We start from the raw sequence: 16,461 nt of genomic DNA, 5'->3' as shown, positions 1-16,461 counted from the left end.
ACTATTGCCATTATTATTATTGTACATGCAACTACTAAGCCGACACACACATATTTACAATATTTCATTCTACCGTTTTGTATAGCGTATCTAGACATGATCTGTATAGAATCAGAGAGCTGAAAACACTTATAAAAGAAAACGAGGTAGCAATTTGTCACAAAGCTGTACAAGCGCAATGTTCACACAGTTCTTCTTCAGGAGGCCAGTCACTTATCAGTTAGCAGCAAAGTCTCAATTCGGGTTTAAAGTCAATCAGGTTATCAAAGTCTCATCCGGTTAACAAATGTCTCATCCGATTTAGCAATGTCTTTTTAGCCAGTTCTCAGCTGGTTGTATCACGTTATGTTATAGCAAGCAATGTCCTTTACCAGCCTTTCAATCAACAGCGTCTAGAAAACTTTTCTTTTCTATTGGTATCTCTTCTTCTTCGTTCTCGAGGCTAAGAGATACAAATTCGTCAGCCCAATCTTCATTGACTGCGTATGCCCATTCTGGACCGGAATACCTCCTGTTTGGTATTCTTTTCCTTTTCAATTTTGCCTCTCTCTTTGATTCTGCCTCGCTGGTACTCTCCTTTCTTTTTGTTCACTGGACGTTGGTACCACGACAGATACTTCCTTTCTCTTCTCTTTCACCTTCGGCCCTTCACAGTCTATCGACTTTCTCCTCGTTCTCAGTTTTTCCGGTGATATGCTCGGTCTTTTCCTTGCACTGTGACCATTTGATGGACCTGCGCTTTCTTCTGATGAAGACTGAACACTTTCGCTCTGTTTTTCTTTGTCCCCTTCTTCTTGGGAATCAGTCACGCTTTCCTTTTCTTTTCCTGTACCGTCTGCTTCTGGGAAAGCCGTCCTCTGATCAGGCTCTTCTGCTTTCTCACCTCTTTCGGTATCGTCTGTTTCTGGGAAAGCCCTCCTCTGATCAGGCTCCCCTTCTCTTCCACCTCTTTCGAGCCCGTTACTTTCGTCAGGCTCTTTGTCACTTTCGGCTGCTTCAGGCTCTTTGCTACCCTCAGCTTCTTGGTCGCTGTCTGAGGTTTCTCCTTGGTCTTCCCCAAGTGAGTTGGTTGCTTCGTCCTCAGAGAATGTTTCTCTTTCTTCTGTTACTGCCTGTTCGCTGTTAGTTCTGGTTTGCTCTGGCACAGCGCTCTGCACTTTATCAGGTATTGGCAATTTCAGAGCTTCCACTTCCTCTTCTGTGGGACACAACACTTTCTTTGTGTGACTGGCGTGAATCCAGTTGGGAACCCCGAACACTTCACAGCAGTAGTTGTTGTCAGGATCACTTGGAAAGGGCCTTTCCAACGGGGTTCCAGACACGACTTCCTGACGTGCTTCTTTATCACGACCCAGTCACCTGCTTTCAGTGTGTGTCCTGGACCTTGGATCGGTGGCAAGGTGGTCGCTTCCACCTGGTGAGAGAAAGAGCGAACCACGTCAGCTAGACCTTTGCAGTAGTCTAACACCATATCATCTGTAATATTCAAAAGCGCGTTTGCGGGAACTGCAGGAAGTCTCATAGCCCTGCCCATGAGAATTTCGTGCGGGGACAGTCCAGTCTTCCTGTCAGGGGTGTTTCTCATTGACATTAACACCAAAGGCAACGCGTCGGGCCATTTCAAATTTGTCGATGCACATATTTTCGCCATTCTTGATTTCAGGGTACCATTCATTTGTTCCACCAGTCCTGATGCTTCGGGACGATAGCTACAGTGCAGCTTTTGCTCAATGTTCAGCGCTTCGCAAAGTAACTTTATCACCTCGTTATTGAAGTGACTTCCCCTATCTGATTCTAAAGAGGTCGGGAATCCGAAACGTGGTATTAACTCCCTCAACAATAGCTTAGCAACTGTCAGGCTGTCATTTCTACGTGTGGGGTATGCTTCAATCCAGTGACTAAAAATGCACACAATCACCAACACATACTTCAGACCACCATGCACAGGCATCTCAATGAAGTCCATTTCATTCGGCTGAATGGTCCCGCTGCTCTGCCAATGTGTCCCATGCTCACAACTGTTCCCTTTCCTGGGTTCATCTGCTGACAAGTGACACATCGGTGGCAGACGGCTTCTGCAACTTGACGAAATCTGGGGTTAAACCAATCAGTTTTGAACAATCTTATCATGGCATCTCTCCCTAGGTGAGCTTGCCCATGATAGAACCGCGCTAGCTGCGATAAGAGACTATTCGGTAAGACAAATTTTCCCTCATTTGAAACCCACAGCTCATCTGGTCTCTGTACACATTGTGATTTAATCCAGGAAGCCTTTTCATCCTCCCTGACGCTATTCTGCAATGCTTTTAGTTCATCCATTGTGTCTACGACCTTTAAAGCAAATGCTTCAGCTGGTTCAAGCTCTGGCTCAGTGATCGAGTTCCATTCATCTTTGAGCAATATACAGTTCAAGGCACAAAATCTTGCAACTTGATCCGCATATGCGTTTCCCAGGGAAACATAGTCCTGTCCTTTTGTATGCGCACTACACTTTACCACTGCAATCTCGGCTGGCATTTGAATGGCATGTAACAATTCCCTTATTCTCTCACCTTCACTGGTTCCACTCCTTTTACCAATCCCACCTCCTTTCCTGTCATATCCCACACTTCTTTTCCCACTGTTTCCCTTAATTCAGCTGGAATATCCTCTTCAGTTATCATCGGGAAAAGACTAATCAACGGATATGCTTCATTGACAGTCTCTACGCTGTCCCCTTCTTCGCTGTCCTCCTCTTCCCCATCACTGTTCGTCTCAATTGTAATTCCATTGTTTGAACACGTGATCGAGCATCCCAATCTGCACAATAGGTCTCTCCCTAACAGTGCTACTGGGCTTGAGTCACAGACCACAAAATTGTGTGTCCCTTGATAGTTACCAATGTTGACTGGTACTGGATCTGTAATTGGGTTCGTCAGGTGCCTGTTCGCTACTCCCACTACTTGAACCGTTCTCCCTGAGAGGGGCAAATCTGGTACTTCAATGCTCCTAACAGTTGAACGTGTGGCTCCTGTGTCAACCAAGAACGAAACACGATGACCCATCACTCTTCCCTCCACATACGGACCCTTCTGATCAACTTCCAAAGATGCTGCAAGCACACAATTTCCCTCCTCATCTAAGCTTTCACTCTCCCATGCATCGTTTATTCCATTCTCACTGTGTAATGGGAACTGTTGCACTGCGTCATTTGTACTCATCACATGCCCTGAGACCTGTGGAGGAACCATCACTTGCTGCTGATTCATTGGTGCTAAGGGTATTTGCATTGGCTGATTAGGTACCATAGGAAACTGCTGTTGCATTGGCTGCATTTGCGTTATCTGCATGCGGGGCATCTGCATCTGTTGCGGCTGCATGGGCTGTAATCCTTGCAGCTGGTTTACGGTCTGAAAATTTGGGTTCGGACCTCTCATTTTCGGTCCTCTCATTGTCTGCAATGCATTGACATCATTGTTCTGCTGACCAACACCTGCACCTTCCTGCACCAACATCGGGCACTCGCGTTTCCAATGTCCGACAATCCCGCACACGTGACACGGCATCACCTTCTTCATCGCCTGCACACCAGTCACAACCGTGTTCAAATCCGGACCATTATTCACAAAACCTCCCCTGCCTCTGCCTCTCGCCTGTGGCTGAAACGCCATGTTTCCCTGTAACTGCAGCTGCGGTTGTGGTACCTGCTGTGAGAACCCTTGCAACCCTTGCAAACCTGGCTGAGCTGCCTTAAGTTGCATCACCATCACTTTCTCCTTCAACTTTTTCTGCTTCACTTCAATTTCGTCGCTACAGTATTTCGCATACGTCAACACCTCATCAATCGGTTTCGACTGCCAACAAATCAAGTGCGATTTTATCATCTGACTTATCTCTGGTCTCAGCCCTTCCACAAATCTGAACACAAAATGAAGCATGTCCTTCGCCTCTATTGATTCTGTACCACTGTAGTTCTTGAACGCCTTCAACAACCTTTCATAATAACTGTGAATCGACTCTTTAGCCTCTTGGGCTGTCCGATCAATCTTCTGCCAATCCACATTTTTCGCGGGAACCTTTGTCTTCAAGTGCTCAATCACCTTATAGTACAAACTCATTACCATAGGTGATGGTGCACCTGTATTCCTGTCTCTCTCTGGTTCACTTGTCGGCCAACCTACAGCTCTTTTGCAGTCTTCCCACAAATCCGCCGGAACCACAATCTCAAAGAGGGTGTTCAGATCTTCCCAAAGACATTTTGCCAGCTTCACAAACCTATCAGTCTGCTGATACCATTCAATCGGTTTCTCTCTTAGCTTGGGAAAATCATCCGTAAAGGACTGAATGTCACTTCTGTGCCACAGTAGATGTATCAACTTTCCCCCTGCCGTCTCTCTCATTGGTAACATAGTTACTGCATCACTGCTCCGTGGTCTTTTCTCATGGTTCTCAGGGACACTGTCTTTCTTCTTTTCCTTTCTCTTTACCCATCTGCTCTCCCATTTGTCTAGACAGCTCCACACTTGCGCACTCTGCAGCAATTCTCTAAGGTGCGTTTTCATACCCGCTGACCTCATGTGTTCAAAATCTGTGGTCCCAAAATCCAATCTATAGCTCCTGCTCAAGTGTTTTGTCTTGTCTATCTCCACCCCGTTCTTGTCAGCTATTTCCTGCAACCTTCTATGTATCTTATTCACCTCCCTTGTAATCCTGGGACACAGGTACCTTAGCTCTTCTTCTGTGTAGGACTCTAACCTATTCACACCCATAGTCCCTTCCACCAATTCTCCCGCTTCCATGTTCAACCTGACCGTATTCAGGTAATCCTCTCCCTTTCCACTGACTGGGCTTTGTGTAGAGTTCAGACTGTTGAACCACTGCGTCAGCTGTTGCGCATTCAACCCCATCAGTGTAGCATTCACATCGACTGCCATTGATGGTTGCGGCAACTTCTCAGTTTGTGATGATAGCGGTATCACCAGCGGGGGACTCGACCTCACCACTGTTGACTGGGCGCACATTGGGCTAAACTCCATCAATGATCCTGATCCAGTTGACTGAGCCGCTATCGGAGTTATCCCTGGAGTGTTTTCTATGCACCTCCTCTCCATCCCACTCTGCATCAATGATCCCTGACCGTTCATACCTGAGTTAGCAGGCTGAGCGTACAAAGGTACCGGTGGACCTACAGTAATGGGTAGTGATATTGCGTCTGGGTTCTGTCCATTCCCCATGCTCTGAGGCATGTTCATTCCCACACCATGGGTCATCATTGCCGGCATGCCCATTTGACTCCCCGTCATCTGAGCATGTGCAATTCCCCCCTGCATCTGCTTTTGGGGCATCAAAAGCTGGGTTGATTCAGCTTGTGCCAGCGTCGGGTTGTGACCATTCTGCATTCCCATTACGGTGGGGTCTAGAACCATTCCCGCACCGGGATCACTGCTGTAGTACCTTGGGACCTGTGGCTGATAACTCTCTGCTGGTTTCAACACGGGCACATCTGGGTATATTCTCCTAACCTGCGGTATCTGCGGGGTGAACAGTAGACTCGGGTCCTTAGATCCCGATGTCGTTTCTGAACTCGGGGTTCCATTATTCTGTACTTGTGCTGGAGGGGCAGAACTGGTACTTGGACCTTGTTCATTCTCTGCATAAGGTGGTGGACGATCGTTCAGCAACTGCGTGATGAACTCCTCATCCTCTGACTCATCATCTCTATCTTTAGAACACCTTTTGTCGGTCTTACAGGTAGCTTTCTTGCCTGTCGCCTCTTCCTCCTTAGCAATTGCGGGAAACAATTTTATCCCCTGCAATACATCTGACCTCCACACTTTCTGTGCATTGTCCCACCTAGCATCCACTAGTGTCTTTTCTACCTTTCTTATCCTGGTCTCGAACTTCTTTTGCTGTTGCTGTCTAGCCATTAGCTCCCAAATCGCCAGAGCCTCAAACTGTGCTGGCCTTGGAGGTACCTTCATGTCGTACATCGCGAATCTCAAATTCTCTAGAATCCTTATATTGAATGTCCCATGGATCGGGAACGCTACGCTCCCATGTTTTTCTGTCAACTTGTGCCATTGCTTTAGCCAAAGGCACGGAGCTACTCCCCTTTCCTCCATTACAATGTAAGCTGGTGTACCTTCGGGCGGCGTCTCTTCTCCTACGCTCGCTTTAATGTAAGACTCTCCCTTCATCGCACTCTTGAATGCTTTTAAGAACTTCATTTTCTCGTCTTTATTTCACAAAATTTGTAATCAATAGGGTGACTTTATTCCCGGAATACTCTTCACCTGCCTTTCCCCTTCCAATCGAGTCCCACAGACTGCGTCCAGTCCGTGCGCGACCCGTCTCCACAACCAACCTATCCCAGCGCGGCTCCTAGTGACGTCACACTCACACACACTGCGGCTGACAAAGCCTTGCGGCTTGTCCTCCTTCACTCACCTCCTCTCGTAACAACTTAGCACGTATTGCGAGCAACCAAAATAATAAGAAAACAGATCTGTCGGTTTACTACAGGAAGGGTAACACAATCGCTTCAGGACCTTAGGGATTTTTCACTAGCCTCAGCAGTTATTCCATCTTTCTCGGTCCCCACTTTCGCAAGCAAATCTGACCCGCAGACCTACTCTCAACTTGTCAATGATCTATTCTAGTGCACTTAGAATTTTGTCAAAGCCCGAAGTCGAAGTTTCTTTCACTCCCTTAACACACGTACCGACTCGTTGACCACGCCCGATCAACCTATTAAACCGACCAGACCACAACATATAACAAGTGTCTCATGCACTTTTCAACATACTCCGGAGTCTCTTGACCTCGCAGGGCCCGTCTCAACAACAACAACCACGTGGACCTTTTTCCTGCACGAAGCGCCAGACGCACATGAAGTTCGACGACTTCCCTACTCTCACACTCGGAGTCGCACCTCCGCTATCCTCTATGAAGTTCGACGACTTCCCTACTTCTACACTCGGAGTCGCACCTCCGCTATTCTCTAGAAAAAAGAAAATCCTCGCAACCTTTTCACTCAATCTGCGGCAATAAGCTGTGCGAGCACAAAACCCTAACTTCACTCATACCATCACTAGTACCGCCAACGCTGATCTCACACCTCCATTCCCTCCATTCGCAAGCTCCGAGATCCCGGGAAAGTCGCGGTGGACTTAGCCCATCATCATTCTGTCAATCTGTTTTACCAAAGAAAAATCCAATTTAGCCTCTCGAACCGGTCCCAAAGGGCGAAACCGCTAATCTAACACCATGTACTTTTCCGAGTAGGGGTCCCAAAGTGCGTTAACCGTCCTCTGCTACCATCTACTGATAGAGCGTTCCGTATTAACAATTTACCTGTGTTTGGGACGCTCTTGGGTCGATGAACCTTTTGACCAAGTGGGACTCTCCTTACTCGAGAGAGGATCAATCTTGTCAATTCAATAATCAATAATCAGTAATCCATAACGAACATAAGCAACATCACGAACAACATAACACCTCACAATTAATCCAGACATCGTTTCGGCGAAACCGTGACCTTTCGGCCGCGAATAACCACACCAGTTTTATGCAAAGTTAGTCAATTTATTTCCCTATATTAACAAAGCTAGCACAATGTAAATATGTCTCAACACCAAATGATAAATGTAAATGAACATTAATATCTGTCCATGTCTACGGAAGAGATGTAATCTATGCAGCATTTGAACAACAATGCCTTCTATAATGGCAACGCAAACTACTAAAACAATAATCTGTAATGAGCTAATTGCATACATTGATCAGCATAACAAGGTCTCAAATTGCATCGTGCATCGAATGACTCCTCACCTAACCTCAAATTAGCATCAACATGTGGGACTTCATGCAAAACAATTTGGCAACATTAATTTGGAAAACTTCTAACTAGGGCACTAATCAAAATCAGCAGTTGGTTACCTAAAAAGAAGACACAATGCAATTGTACATTTATATCTTTTCATATTTACCAAATTCAATCAGCATTCAAGGAAGTCTTCGTCTCGCAGGTACCAGGTTTGATCGGCATGGGACGGGGCAAAGGGGTAGGGTGGACGGGGCAGTTGCCTCACGGCGGCAAGACTAAGGACAAATTACTTCATGCAAGGGACGAATCAAAGTTAAAGTCTCTAGGGCAAGAATCTCTTTCTCTCGATTAGAGAAAGCATCAGGGTCTCCGTCAAAATGGCGTCGATGGCGATAATGGCTGCAATGGAATGGCCACTTTCTCCTCGTGCACCTGATTTTTATAGACAACAGTTCAAATCCAGTAGGGTCTTCCATTGGAGGGTTCATAGGTTAGCTTCAAATTGACCAATCAAAAACAACAGTTTACAAGCTTTTACTTAAGCATACATTATCCTTGGAGTCGGGTACGCAAGTTGCAACATTTTATGCCAATTAGCTCACTCTCAGAGCTTCCATTGTCCGCACCTGCAGATTGACCTTGGAGAGAAAAAGAAGATGCCTTGCTGGCATGGAACCTTAAGATAAGCATGTGAACCGAGCCCACTGGAAAAGTACAGCTTCAAGCAAGAATACACATTTATTCAGCTCAGTGGAAAAATACGAGCATCGAAACCGTGAGACAAAGCATCTAGGCCGAAGCCTCTACTAAAGTTAGGCTAAGCTAATGCATTTTAAACGAGCAAATCATGGCACACGTTTATGATTATGTCGGATTAGTGCATTTCTAATACATCACGTTATATAAAGCACGCTTATAAATGATGGCAAACTACTCTGGGGGCACATTTTGTCCCCGTACAATCTTCATTAGTTCGGTTAGAGTCACACATGATTATTGCAATACTACGTTTATGCGCTAATAAATGTAAAACCTTCATTCCCGCGTCACCAATCCCTCCTCTGATGACTACTTGTCATCACACAAAACATGCCCACAAATTTTATTCCATTAAAATTCTGTCAGTTCTCTTTGCCTTTTTGTTCCCCTTGTTCTCGCTTTGTATTCTTCTGCCATTCTTTTCATTACTTTCTCTTCCTTCCTTCTCCTAATCCTTTCCATTATCATTATTATTCCCCTTTTTATTCCCCAAATTCCAAAGATGCAAATTAGTACTATTAGTATTCCCTGTATTATTTTCAGCAAAATTCCGTTCCAAATTCCACCTAACCAATGTCCCACTGACGCAATTCCTTTTCCAACTTTCTCCCAAACTCCTGGTTCTTTCAGTTCCTTCAAATCTGCACTCTCTTTTGTTAGATTAGCAAGCATTGTTTTAATCTTCACGCTATTATCTGGTATATAGGTACAGCAGTGTCGTGCACCAAGCATTTTGCAAACGCCGCCATCCTTTGCTAAAAGAATGTCTAAGGCAAGCCGGTTTTGAAGAGTCATAGCTCTTTCCGCTGCAAGTTCAGCATCCATCAGGATTATAGCACCTGAAAACTTTGTCAACATGTTATCCACTATAGTAGACAACTTTCTTATTTTGATGGAATTCAACACAACTCCCAATGAAGGAATCATGGCTCCAAATATATCTCCTACCACAGCAGCTGCGGTCTCTCTTTTCTGGATACGATGGGATCCAGACGTCTTTGGAATCACCGATAGGTCATCCAGTTGATAAACCTTTGGGAACACTATACCCAAATAACATCTCCCCCACCAACCCTTAGGAAGACGATAATAGGCATTATGCCCACAAATGTAATATACACCCGGTATGACAGGGTCAAGTCCGTTCAGCATGAATGTCCATTTGGCCTTAAAGATAAACGTGTGTTTACATTCACTCGCACCCACAAAAATGTTATCATAATAAGACTCACCACGATATATACAAAATTTCCCTACATGCCAAGCATCTAAAGCTATTTTCCCTTGTGTTTTTATTGCAGCAAAAGCATAATTATCTACTGAGGTCCTTTCGTGTAGTTCCTTTTCTAATTTTGCATTCATTTGTGCTCTCCTATCATCTGTGCGATCTAAGAAGCTTATTTCTACTGCAGTAAGCGAGCAGGTAAGGTTTTCCCTATGAGCGTGAGCCATTTCAAAAGGTTGCATTGGCTCGAAAAATTCCCTCATAAGTTTTGCATCCCAATCTTTAGCAGTCTGGCTTAGCTGTTTGATTATAGGTACATATGCAAAAGTAACATCATAATTTGAATAAAAATACTGTATGTTAGTCTGACCATAAAATCTAGAAGTTACTATACTACATGTAATCCCATACGTAAGAGGCATGTGGTGATAAGTCACCCCTTCCGTTACCGATGTCGGTATCTGTGTACACACGTAACAATCTTTCGCATCCATAGTCTCCACATATTCTGTTAGTAAGCGATAGAAAACGTTATATGAAAGCTCCTTCTTCTCATGCAATTGTCTCTCATCTAATACTAGTCTCTTCAAGGCAGATAGTTCAGTAACAGGAACAGGAGCAATAGTAGTAGCATCAATTTTCTCACTCTCCCCCTTTCCATGCATTCCAAGCACTATTGCCATTATTATTATTGTACATGCAACTACTAAGCCGACACACACATATTTACAATATTTCATTCTACCGTTTTGTATAGCGTATCTAGACATGATCTGTATAGAATCAGAGAGCTGAAAACACTTATAAAAGAAAACGAGGTAGCAATTTGTCACAAAGCTGTACAAGCGCAATGTTCACACAGTTCTTCTTCAGGAGGCCAGTCACTTATCAGTTAGCAGCAAAGTCTCAATTCGGGTTTAAAGTCAATCAGGTTATCAAAGTCTCATCCGGTTAACAAATGTCTCATCCGATTTAGCAATGTCTTTTTAGCCAGTTCTCAGCTGGTTGTATCACGTTATGTTATAGCAAGCAATGTCCTTTACCAGCCTTTCAATCAACAGCGTCTAGAAAACTTTTCTTTTCTATTGGTATCTCTTCTTCTTCGTTCTCGAGGCTAAGAGATACAAATTCGTCAGCCCAATCTTCATTGACTGCGTATGCCCATTCTGGACCGGAATACCTCCTGTTTGGTATTCTTTTCCTTTTCAATTTTGCCTCTCTCTTTGATTCTGCCTCGCTGGTACTCTCCTTTCTTTTTGTTCACTGGACGTTGGTACCACGACAGATACTTCCTTTCTCTTCTCTTTCACCTTCGGCCCTTCACAGTCTATCGACTTTCTCCTCGTTCTCAGTTTTTCCGGTGATATGCTCGGTCTTTTCCTTGCACTGTGACCATTTGATGGACCTGCGCTTTCTTCTGATGAAGACTGAACACTTTCGCTCTGTTTTTCTTTGTCCCCTTCTTCTTGGGAATCAGTCACGCTTTCCTTTTCTTTTCCTGTACCGTCTGCTTCTGGGAAAGCCGTCCTCTGATCAGGCTCTTCTGCTTTCTCACCTCTTTCGGTATCGTCTGTTTCTGGGAAAGCCCTCCTCTGATCAGGCTCCCCTTCTCTTCCACCTCTTTCGAGCCCGTTACTTTCGTCAGGCTCTTTGTCACTTTCGGCTGCTTCAGGCTCTTTGCTACCCTCAGCTTCTTGGTCGCTGTCTGAGGTTTCTCCTTGGTCTTCCCCAAGTGAGTTGGTTGCTTCGTCCTCAGAGAATGTTTCTCTTTCTTCTGTTACTGCCTGTTCGCTGTTAGTTCTGGTTTGCTCTGGCACAGCGCTCTGCACTTTATCAGGTATTGGCAATTTCAGAGCTTCCACTTCCTCTTCTGTGGGACACAACACTTTCTTTGTGTGACTGGCGTGAATCCAGTTGGGAACCCCGAACACTTCACAGCAGTAGTTGTTGTCAGGATCACTTGGAAAGGGCCTTTCCAACGGGGTTCCAGACACGACTTCCTGACGTGCTTCTTTATCACGACCCAGTCACCTGCTTTCAGTGTGTGTCCTGGACCTTGGATCGGTGGCAAGGTGGTCGCTTCCACCTGGTGAGAGAAAGAGCGAACCACGTCAGCTAGACCTTTGCAGTAGTCTAACACCATATCATCTGTAATATTCAAAAGCGCGTTTGCGGGAACTGCAGGAAGTCTCATAGCCCTGCCCATGAGAATTTCGTGTGGGGACAGTCCAGTCTTCCTGTCAGGGGTGTTTCTCATTGACATTAACACCAAAGGCAACGTGTCGGGCCATTTCAAATTTGTCGATGCACATATTTTCGCCATTCTTGATTTCAGGGTACCATTCATTTGTTCCACCAGTCCTGATGCTTCGGGACGATAGCTACAGTGCAGCTTTTGCTCAATGTTCAGCGCTTCGCAAAGTAACTTTATCACCTCGTTATTGAAGTGACTTCCCCTATCTGATTCTAAAGAGATCGGGAATCCGAAACGTGGTATTAACTCCCTCAACAATAGCTTAGCAACTGTCAGGCTGTCATTTCTACGTGTGGGGTATGCTTCAATCCAGTGACTAAAAATGCACACAATCACCAACACATACTTCAGACCACCATGCACAGGCATCTCAATGAAGTCCATTTCATTCGGCTGAATGGTCCCGCTGCTCTGCCAATGTGTCCCATGCTCACAACTGTTCCCTTTCCTGGGTTCATCTGCTGACAAGTGACACATCGGTGGCAGACGGCTTCTGCAACTTGACGAAATCTGGGGTTAAACCAATCAGTTTTGAACAATCTTATCATGGCATCTCTCCCTAGGTGAGCTTGCCCATGATAGAACCGCGCTAGCTGCGATAAGAGACTATTCGGTAAGACAAATTTTCCCTCATTTGAAACCCACAGCTCATCTGGTCTCTGTACACATTGTGATTTAATCCAGGAAGCCTTTTCATCCTCCCTGACGCTATTCTGCAATGCTTTTAGTTCATCCATTGTGTCTACGACCTTTAAAGCAAATGCTTCAGCTGGTTCAAGCTCTGGCTCAGTGATCGAGTTCCATTCATCTTTGAGCAATATACAGTTCAAGGCACAAAATCTTGCAACTTGATCCGCATATGCGTTTCCCAGGGAAACATAGTCCTGTCCTTTTGTATGCGCACTACACTTTACCACTGCAATCTCGGCTGGCATTTGAATGGCATGTAACAATTCCCTTATTCTCTCCCCGTTTTTCACTGGGGACCCTGAAGAAGTCAGGAAACCTCTCTGTGACCACAGTTGCCCAAAGTCATGTACAATTCCAAACCCGTATTGACTATCAGTGTAGATAGTAACCTTCATTAATGTTGACAGTTGACATGCTCTTGTAAGGGCTACAAGCTCTGCTACTTGTGCAGAATAGACTCCTTGAAGCCAGGACGCTTCCAGGACACCTGCTACAGTACATACAGCATATCCTGCTTTCAATACTCCCATTGCATCTCGTAAACATGACCCATCAACAAAAACAATTTGGTCATTTTCATCAAGCTAAGTATCTCTGATGTCAGGTCGTGGTTTTGTGCAAAATTCAGTCACCTGAAGACAGTCGTGCTCGACATCCTCAGCGTTCTCTATTTCAGCATTTTCTCCAGGAAGCAAGGTTGCTGGATTCAACGTAGTGCACCTTTTCAGCTGCACATTCGGTGAGCCCAGAATTATCGTTTCATACCTTGTGAGCCTTGCTCCAGTCATGTGTTGCGTTCGGGAGCGGGTCAAAAGAATTTCAACTGAGTGAGGGACCATAACTGTTACTGGATGTCCCATCACTATTCCTTCTCTCTGAGTGAGGCTGATACCAACTGCTGCTACGGCACGCAAGCACCCTGGCAGTGCTGCTGCGACCGGATCCAAAGTAGCTGAAAAATATGCTACTGGTCTGTTTATGCCGCCATGGGCCTGTGTCAAGACAGACAAAGAACATGCATCACGTTCATGACAAAACAATGTGAAAGGCTTTGTGTAATCAGGCATACCTAAAGCTGGAGCCCTGCACATGCATTCCTTTAATTCAATAAAAGCATCCATCTCATCTCCTTTCAGCTCAATTGCATCCAATGCATCCTTCTGGGTCAGTTTCAGTAAAGGCTTTGCTAGAGCCGAGAAGTTGGGAATCCACTGGCGACAGTAACTCACCATCCCCAAAAACTTCCTCACCTCCCTTCTCGTCTTTGGTGGACTCATTTGAAGTATGCTCGTGATTCTCTCCTTCATTATTCTCCGTGACCCTTTCTCTATCTGGTGACCTAAGTATTTCACTTTCTTCTGACAGAACTTCAATTTAGAAGGAGACACCTTGTGTCCATTCCCTCCCAAATGGTTCAGTAGGGCAATGGTGTCAGCTGTGCAGTCACTTTCTGTCTTGGATGCGATCAGCAAGTCATCAATGTACTGTACTAGGGTTGACTCGAACGGCAATTTTAATGCTTCCAAGTCTTTCTTCAGGATCTGATTGAAAATCGATGGTGACTCAGAAAACCCTTGAGGAATTCGACACCAACTGTAAACTCTGTTTAGGAATTTGAAACAGAAGAGAAATTGGCTGTCCTCATGAAGAGGCACCGAGAAGAATGCTTGTGACAAGTCGATGACTGAGAACCACTCAGCATCACAAGGAATTTGGAACATTATCACGGCCGGATTCGGTACTACGGGGCAGCATTTAACCACAATGTCATTTATCTTTCTCAAGTCCTGCATGAGTCGGACCTTTCCACTCGGCTTTATCAGTCCCATGATTGGTGAATTACATGGACTGCTCAACACCTCTTTCAGTACTCCCTGTTTCACAAACTCGTCAATTAGTTGGGCCACTTTCATGAGGGTGTCTTGTGCCATGTGGTATTGTGGAGTCTGGGGAAATACTGCATTGGGTTTTACGGTCACCTTCACTGGTTCCACTCCTTTTACCAATCCCACCTCCTTTCCTGTCATATCCCACACTTCTTTTCCCACTGTTTCCCTTAATTCAGCTGGAATATCCTCTTCAGTTATCATCGGGAAAAGACTAATCAACGGATATGCTTCATTGACAGTCTCTACGCTGTCCCCTTCTTCGCTGTCCTCCTCTTCCCCATCACTGTTCGTCTCAATTGTAATTCCATTGTTCGAACACGTGATCGAGCATCCCAATCTGCACAATAGGTCTCTCCCTAACAGTGCTACTGGGCTTGAGTCACAGACCACAAAATTGTGTGTCCCTTGATAGTTACCAATGTTGACTGGTACTGGATCTGTAATTGGGTTCGTCAGGTGCCTGTTCGCTACTCCCACTACTTGAACCGTTCTCCCTGAGAGGGGCAAATCTGGTACTTCAATGCTCCTAACAGTTGAACGTGTGGCTCCTGTGTCAACCAAGAACGAAACACGATGACCCATCACTCTTCCCTCCACATACGGACCCTTCTGATCAACTTCCAAAGATGCTGCAAGCACACAATTTCCCTCCTCATCTAAGCTTTCACTCTCCCATGCATCGTTTATTCCATTCTCACTGTGTAATGGGAACTGTTGCACTGTGTCATTTGTACTCATCACATGCCCTGAGACCTGTGGAGGAACCATCACTTGCTGCTGATTCATTGGTGCTAAGGGTATTTGCATTGGCTGATTAGGTACCATAGGAAACTGCTGTTGCATTGGCTGCATTTGCGTTATCTGCATGCGGGGCATCTGCATCTGTTGCGGCTGCATGGGCTGTAATCCTTGCAGCTGGTTTACGGTCTGAAAATTTGGGTTCGGACCTCTCATTTTCGGTCCTCTCATTGTCTGCAATGCATTGACATCATTGTTCTGCTGACCAACACCTGCACCTTCCTGCACCAACATCGGGCACTCGCGTTTCCAATGTCCGACAATCCCGCACACGTGACACGGCATCACCTTCTTCATCGCCTGCACACCAGTCACAACCGTGTTCAAATCCGGACCATTATTCACAAAACCTCCCCTGCCTCTGCCTCTCGCCTGTGGCTGAAACGCCATGTTTCCCTGTAACTGCAGCTGCAGTTGTGGTACCTGCTGTGAGAACCCTTGCAACCCTTGCAAACCTGTCTGAGCTGCCTTAAGTTGCATCACCATCACTTTCTCCTTCAACTTTTTCTGCTTCACTTCAATTTCGTCGCTACAGTATTTCGCATACGTCAACACCTCATCAATCGGTTTCGACTGCCAACAAATCAAGTGCGATTTTATCATCTGACTTATCTCTGGTCTCAGCCCTTCCACAAATCTGAACACAAAATGAAGCATGTCCTTCGCCTCTATTGATTCTGTACCACTGTAGTTCTTGAACGCCTTCAACAACCTTTCATAATAACTGTGAATCGACTCTTTAGCCTCTTGGGCTGTCCGATCAATCTTCTGCCAATCCACATTTTTCGCGGGAACCTTTGTCTTCAAGTGCTCAATCACCTTATAGTACAAACTCATTACCATAGGTGATGGTGCACCTGTATTCCTGTCTCTCTCTGGTTCACTTGTCGGCCAACCTACAGCTCTTTTGCAGTCTTCCCACAAATCCGCCGGAACCACAATCTCAAAGAGGGTGTTCAGATCTTCCCAAAGACATTTTGCCAGCTTCACAAACCTATCAGTCTGCTGATACCATTCAATCGGTTTCTCTCTTAGCTTGGGA

At 45.4% G+C, this 16,461-nt stretch overlaps 1 protein-coding gene across 1 annotated transcript in view; it reads right to left on the bottom strand.

The window, feature by feature from the left end:
- Window positions 1–16,461, bottom strand: part of LOC138283593 (uncharacterized) — a 53,504-nt gene that overhangs the window by 23,960 nt on the left and 13,083 nt on the right. The window contains exons 4-6 of the mRNA XM_069221531.1: window positions 11,033–11,658; window positions 5,612–5,759; window positions 573–1,198 (exon numbers count right to left, since the gene is read on the bottom strand). Of these exons, the coding sequence (XP_069077632.1) occupies window positions 573–1,198; window positions 5,612–5,759; window positions 11,033–11,658 (1,400 nt within the window). The remainder of the gene's footprint in view (window positions 1–572; window positions 1,199–5,611; window positions 5,760–11,032; window positions 11,659–16,461) is intronic.

Source organism: Pleurodeles waltl, chromosome 3_1 (genome assembly GCF_031143425.1).
Source record: "Pleurodeles waltl isolate 20211129_DDA chromosome 3_1, aPleWal1.hap1.20221129, whole genome shotgun sequence".
Lineage (NCBI taxonomy): Eukaryota > Metazoa > Chordata > Amphibia > Caudata > Salamandridae > Pleurodeles > Pleurodeles waltl.
This window is presented reverse-complemented; position numbering and strand designations above follow the sequence as displayed.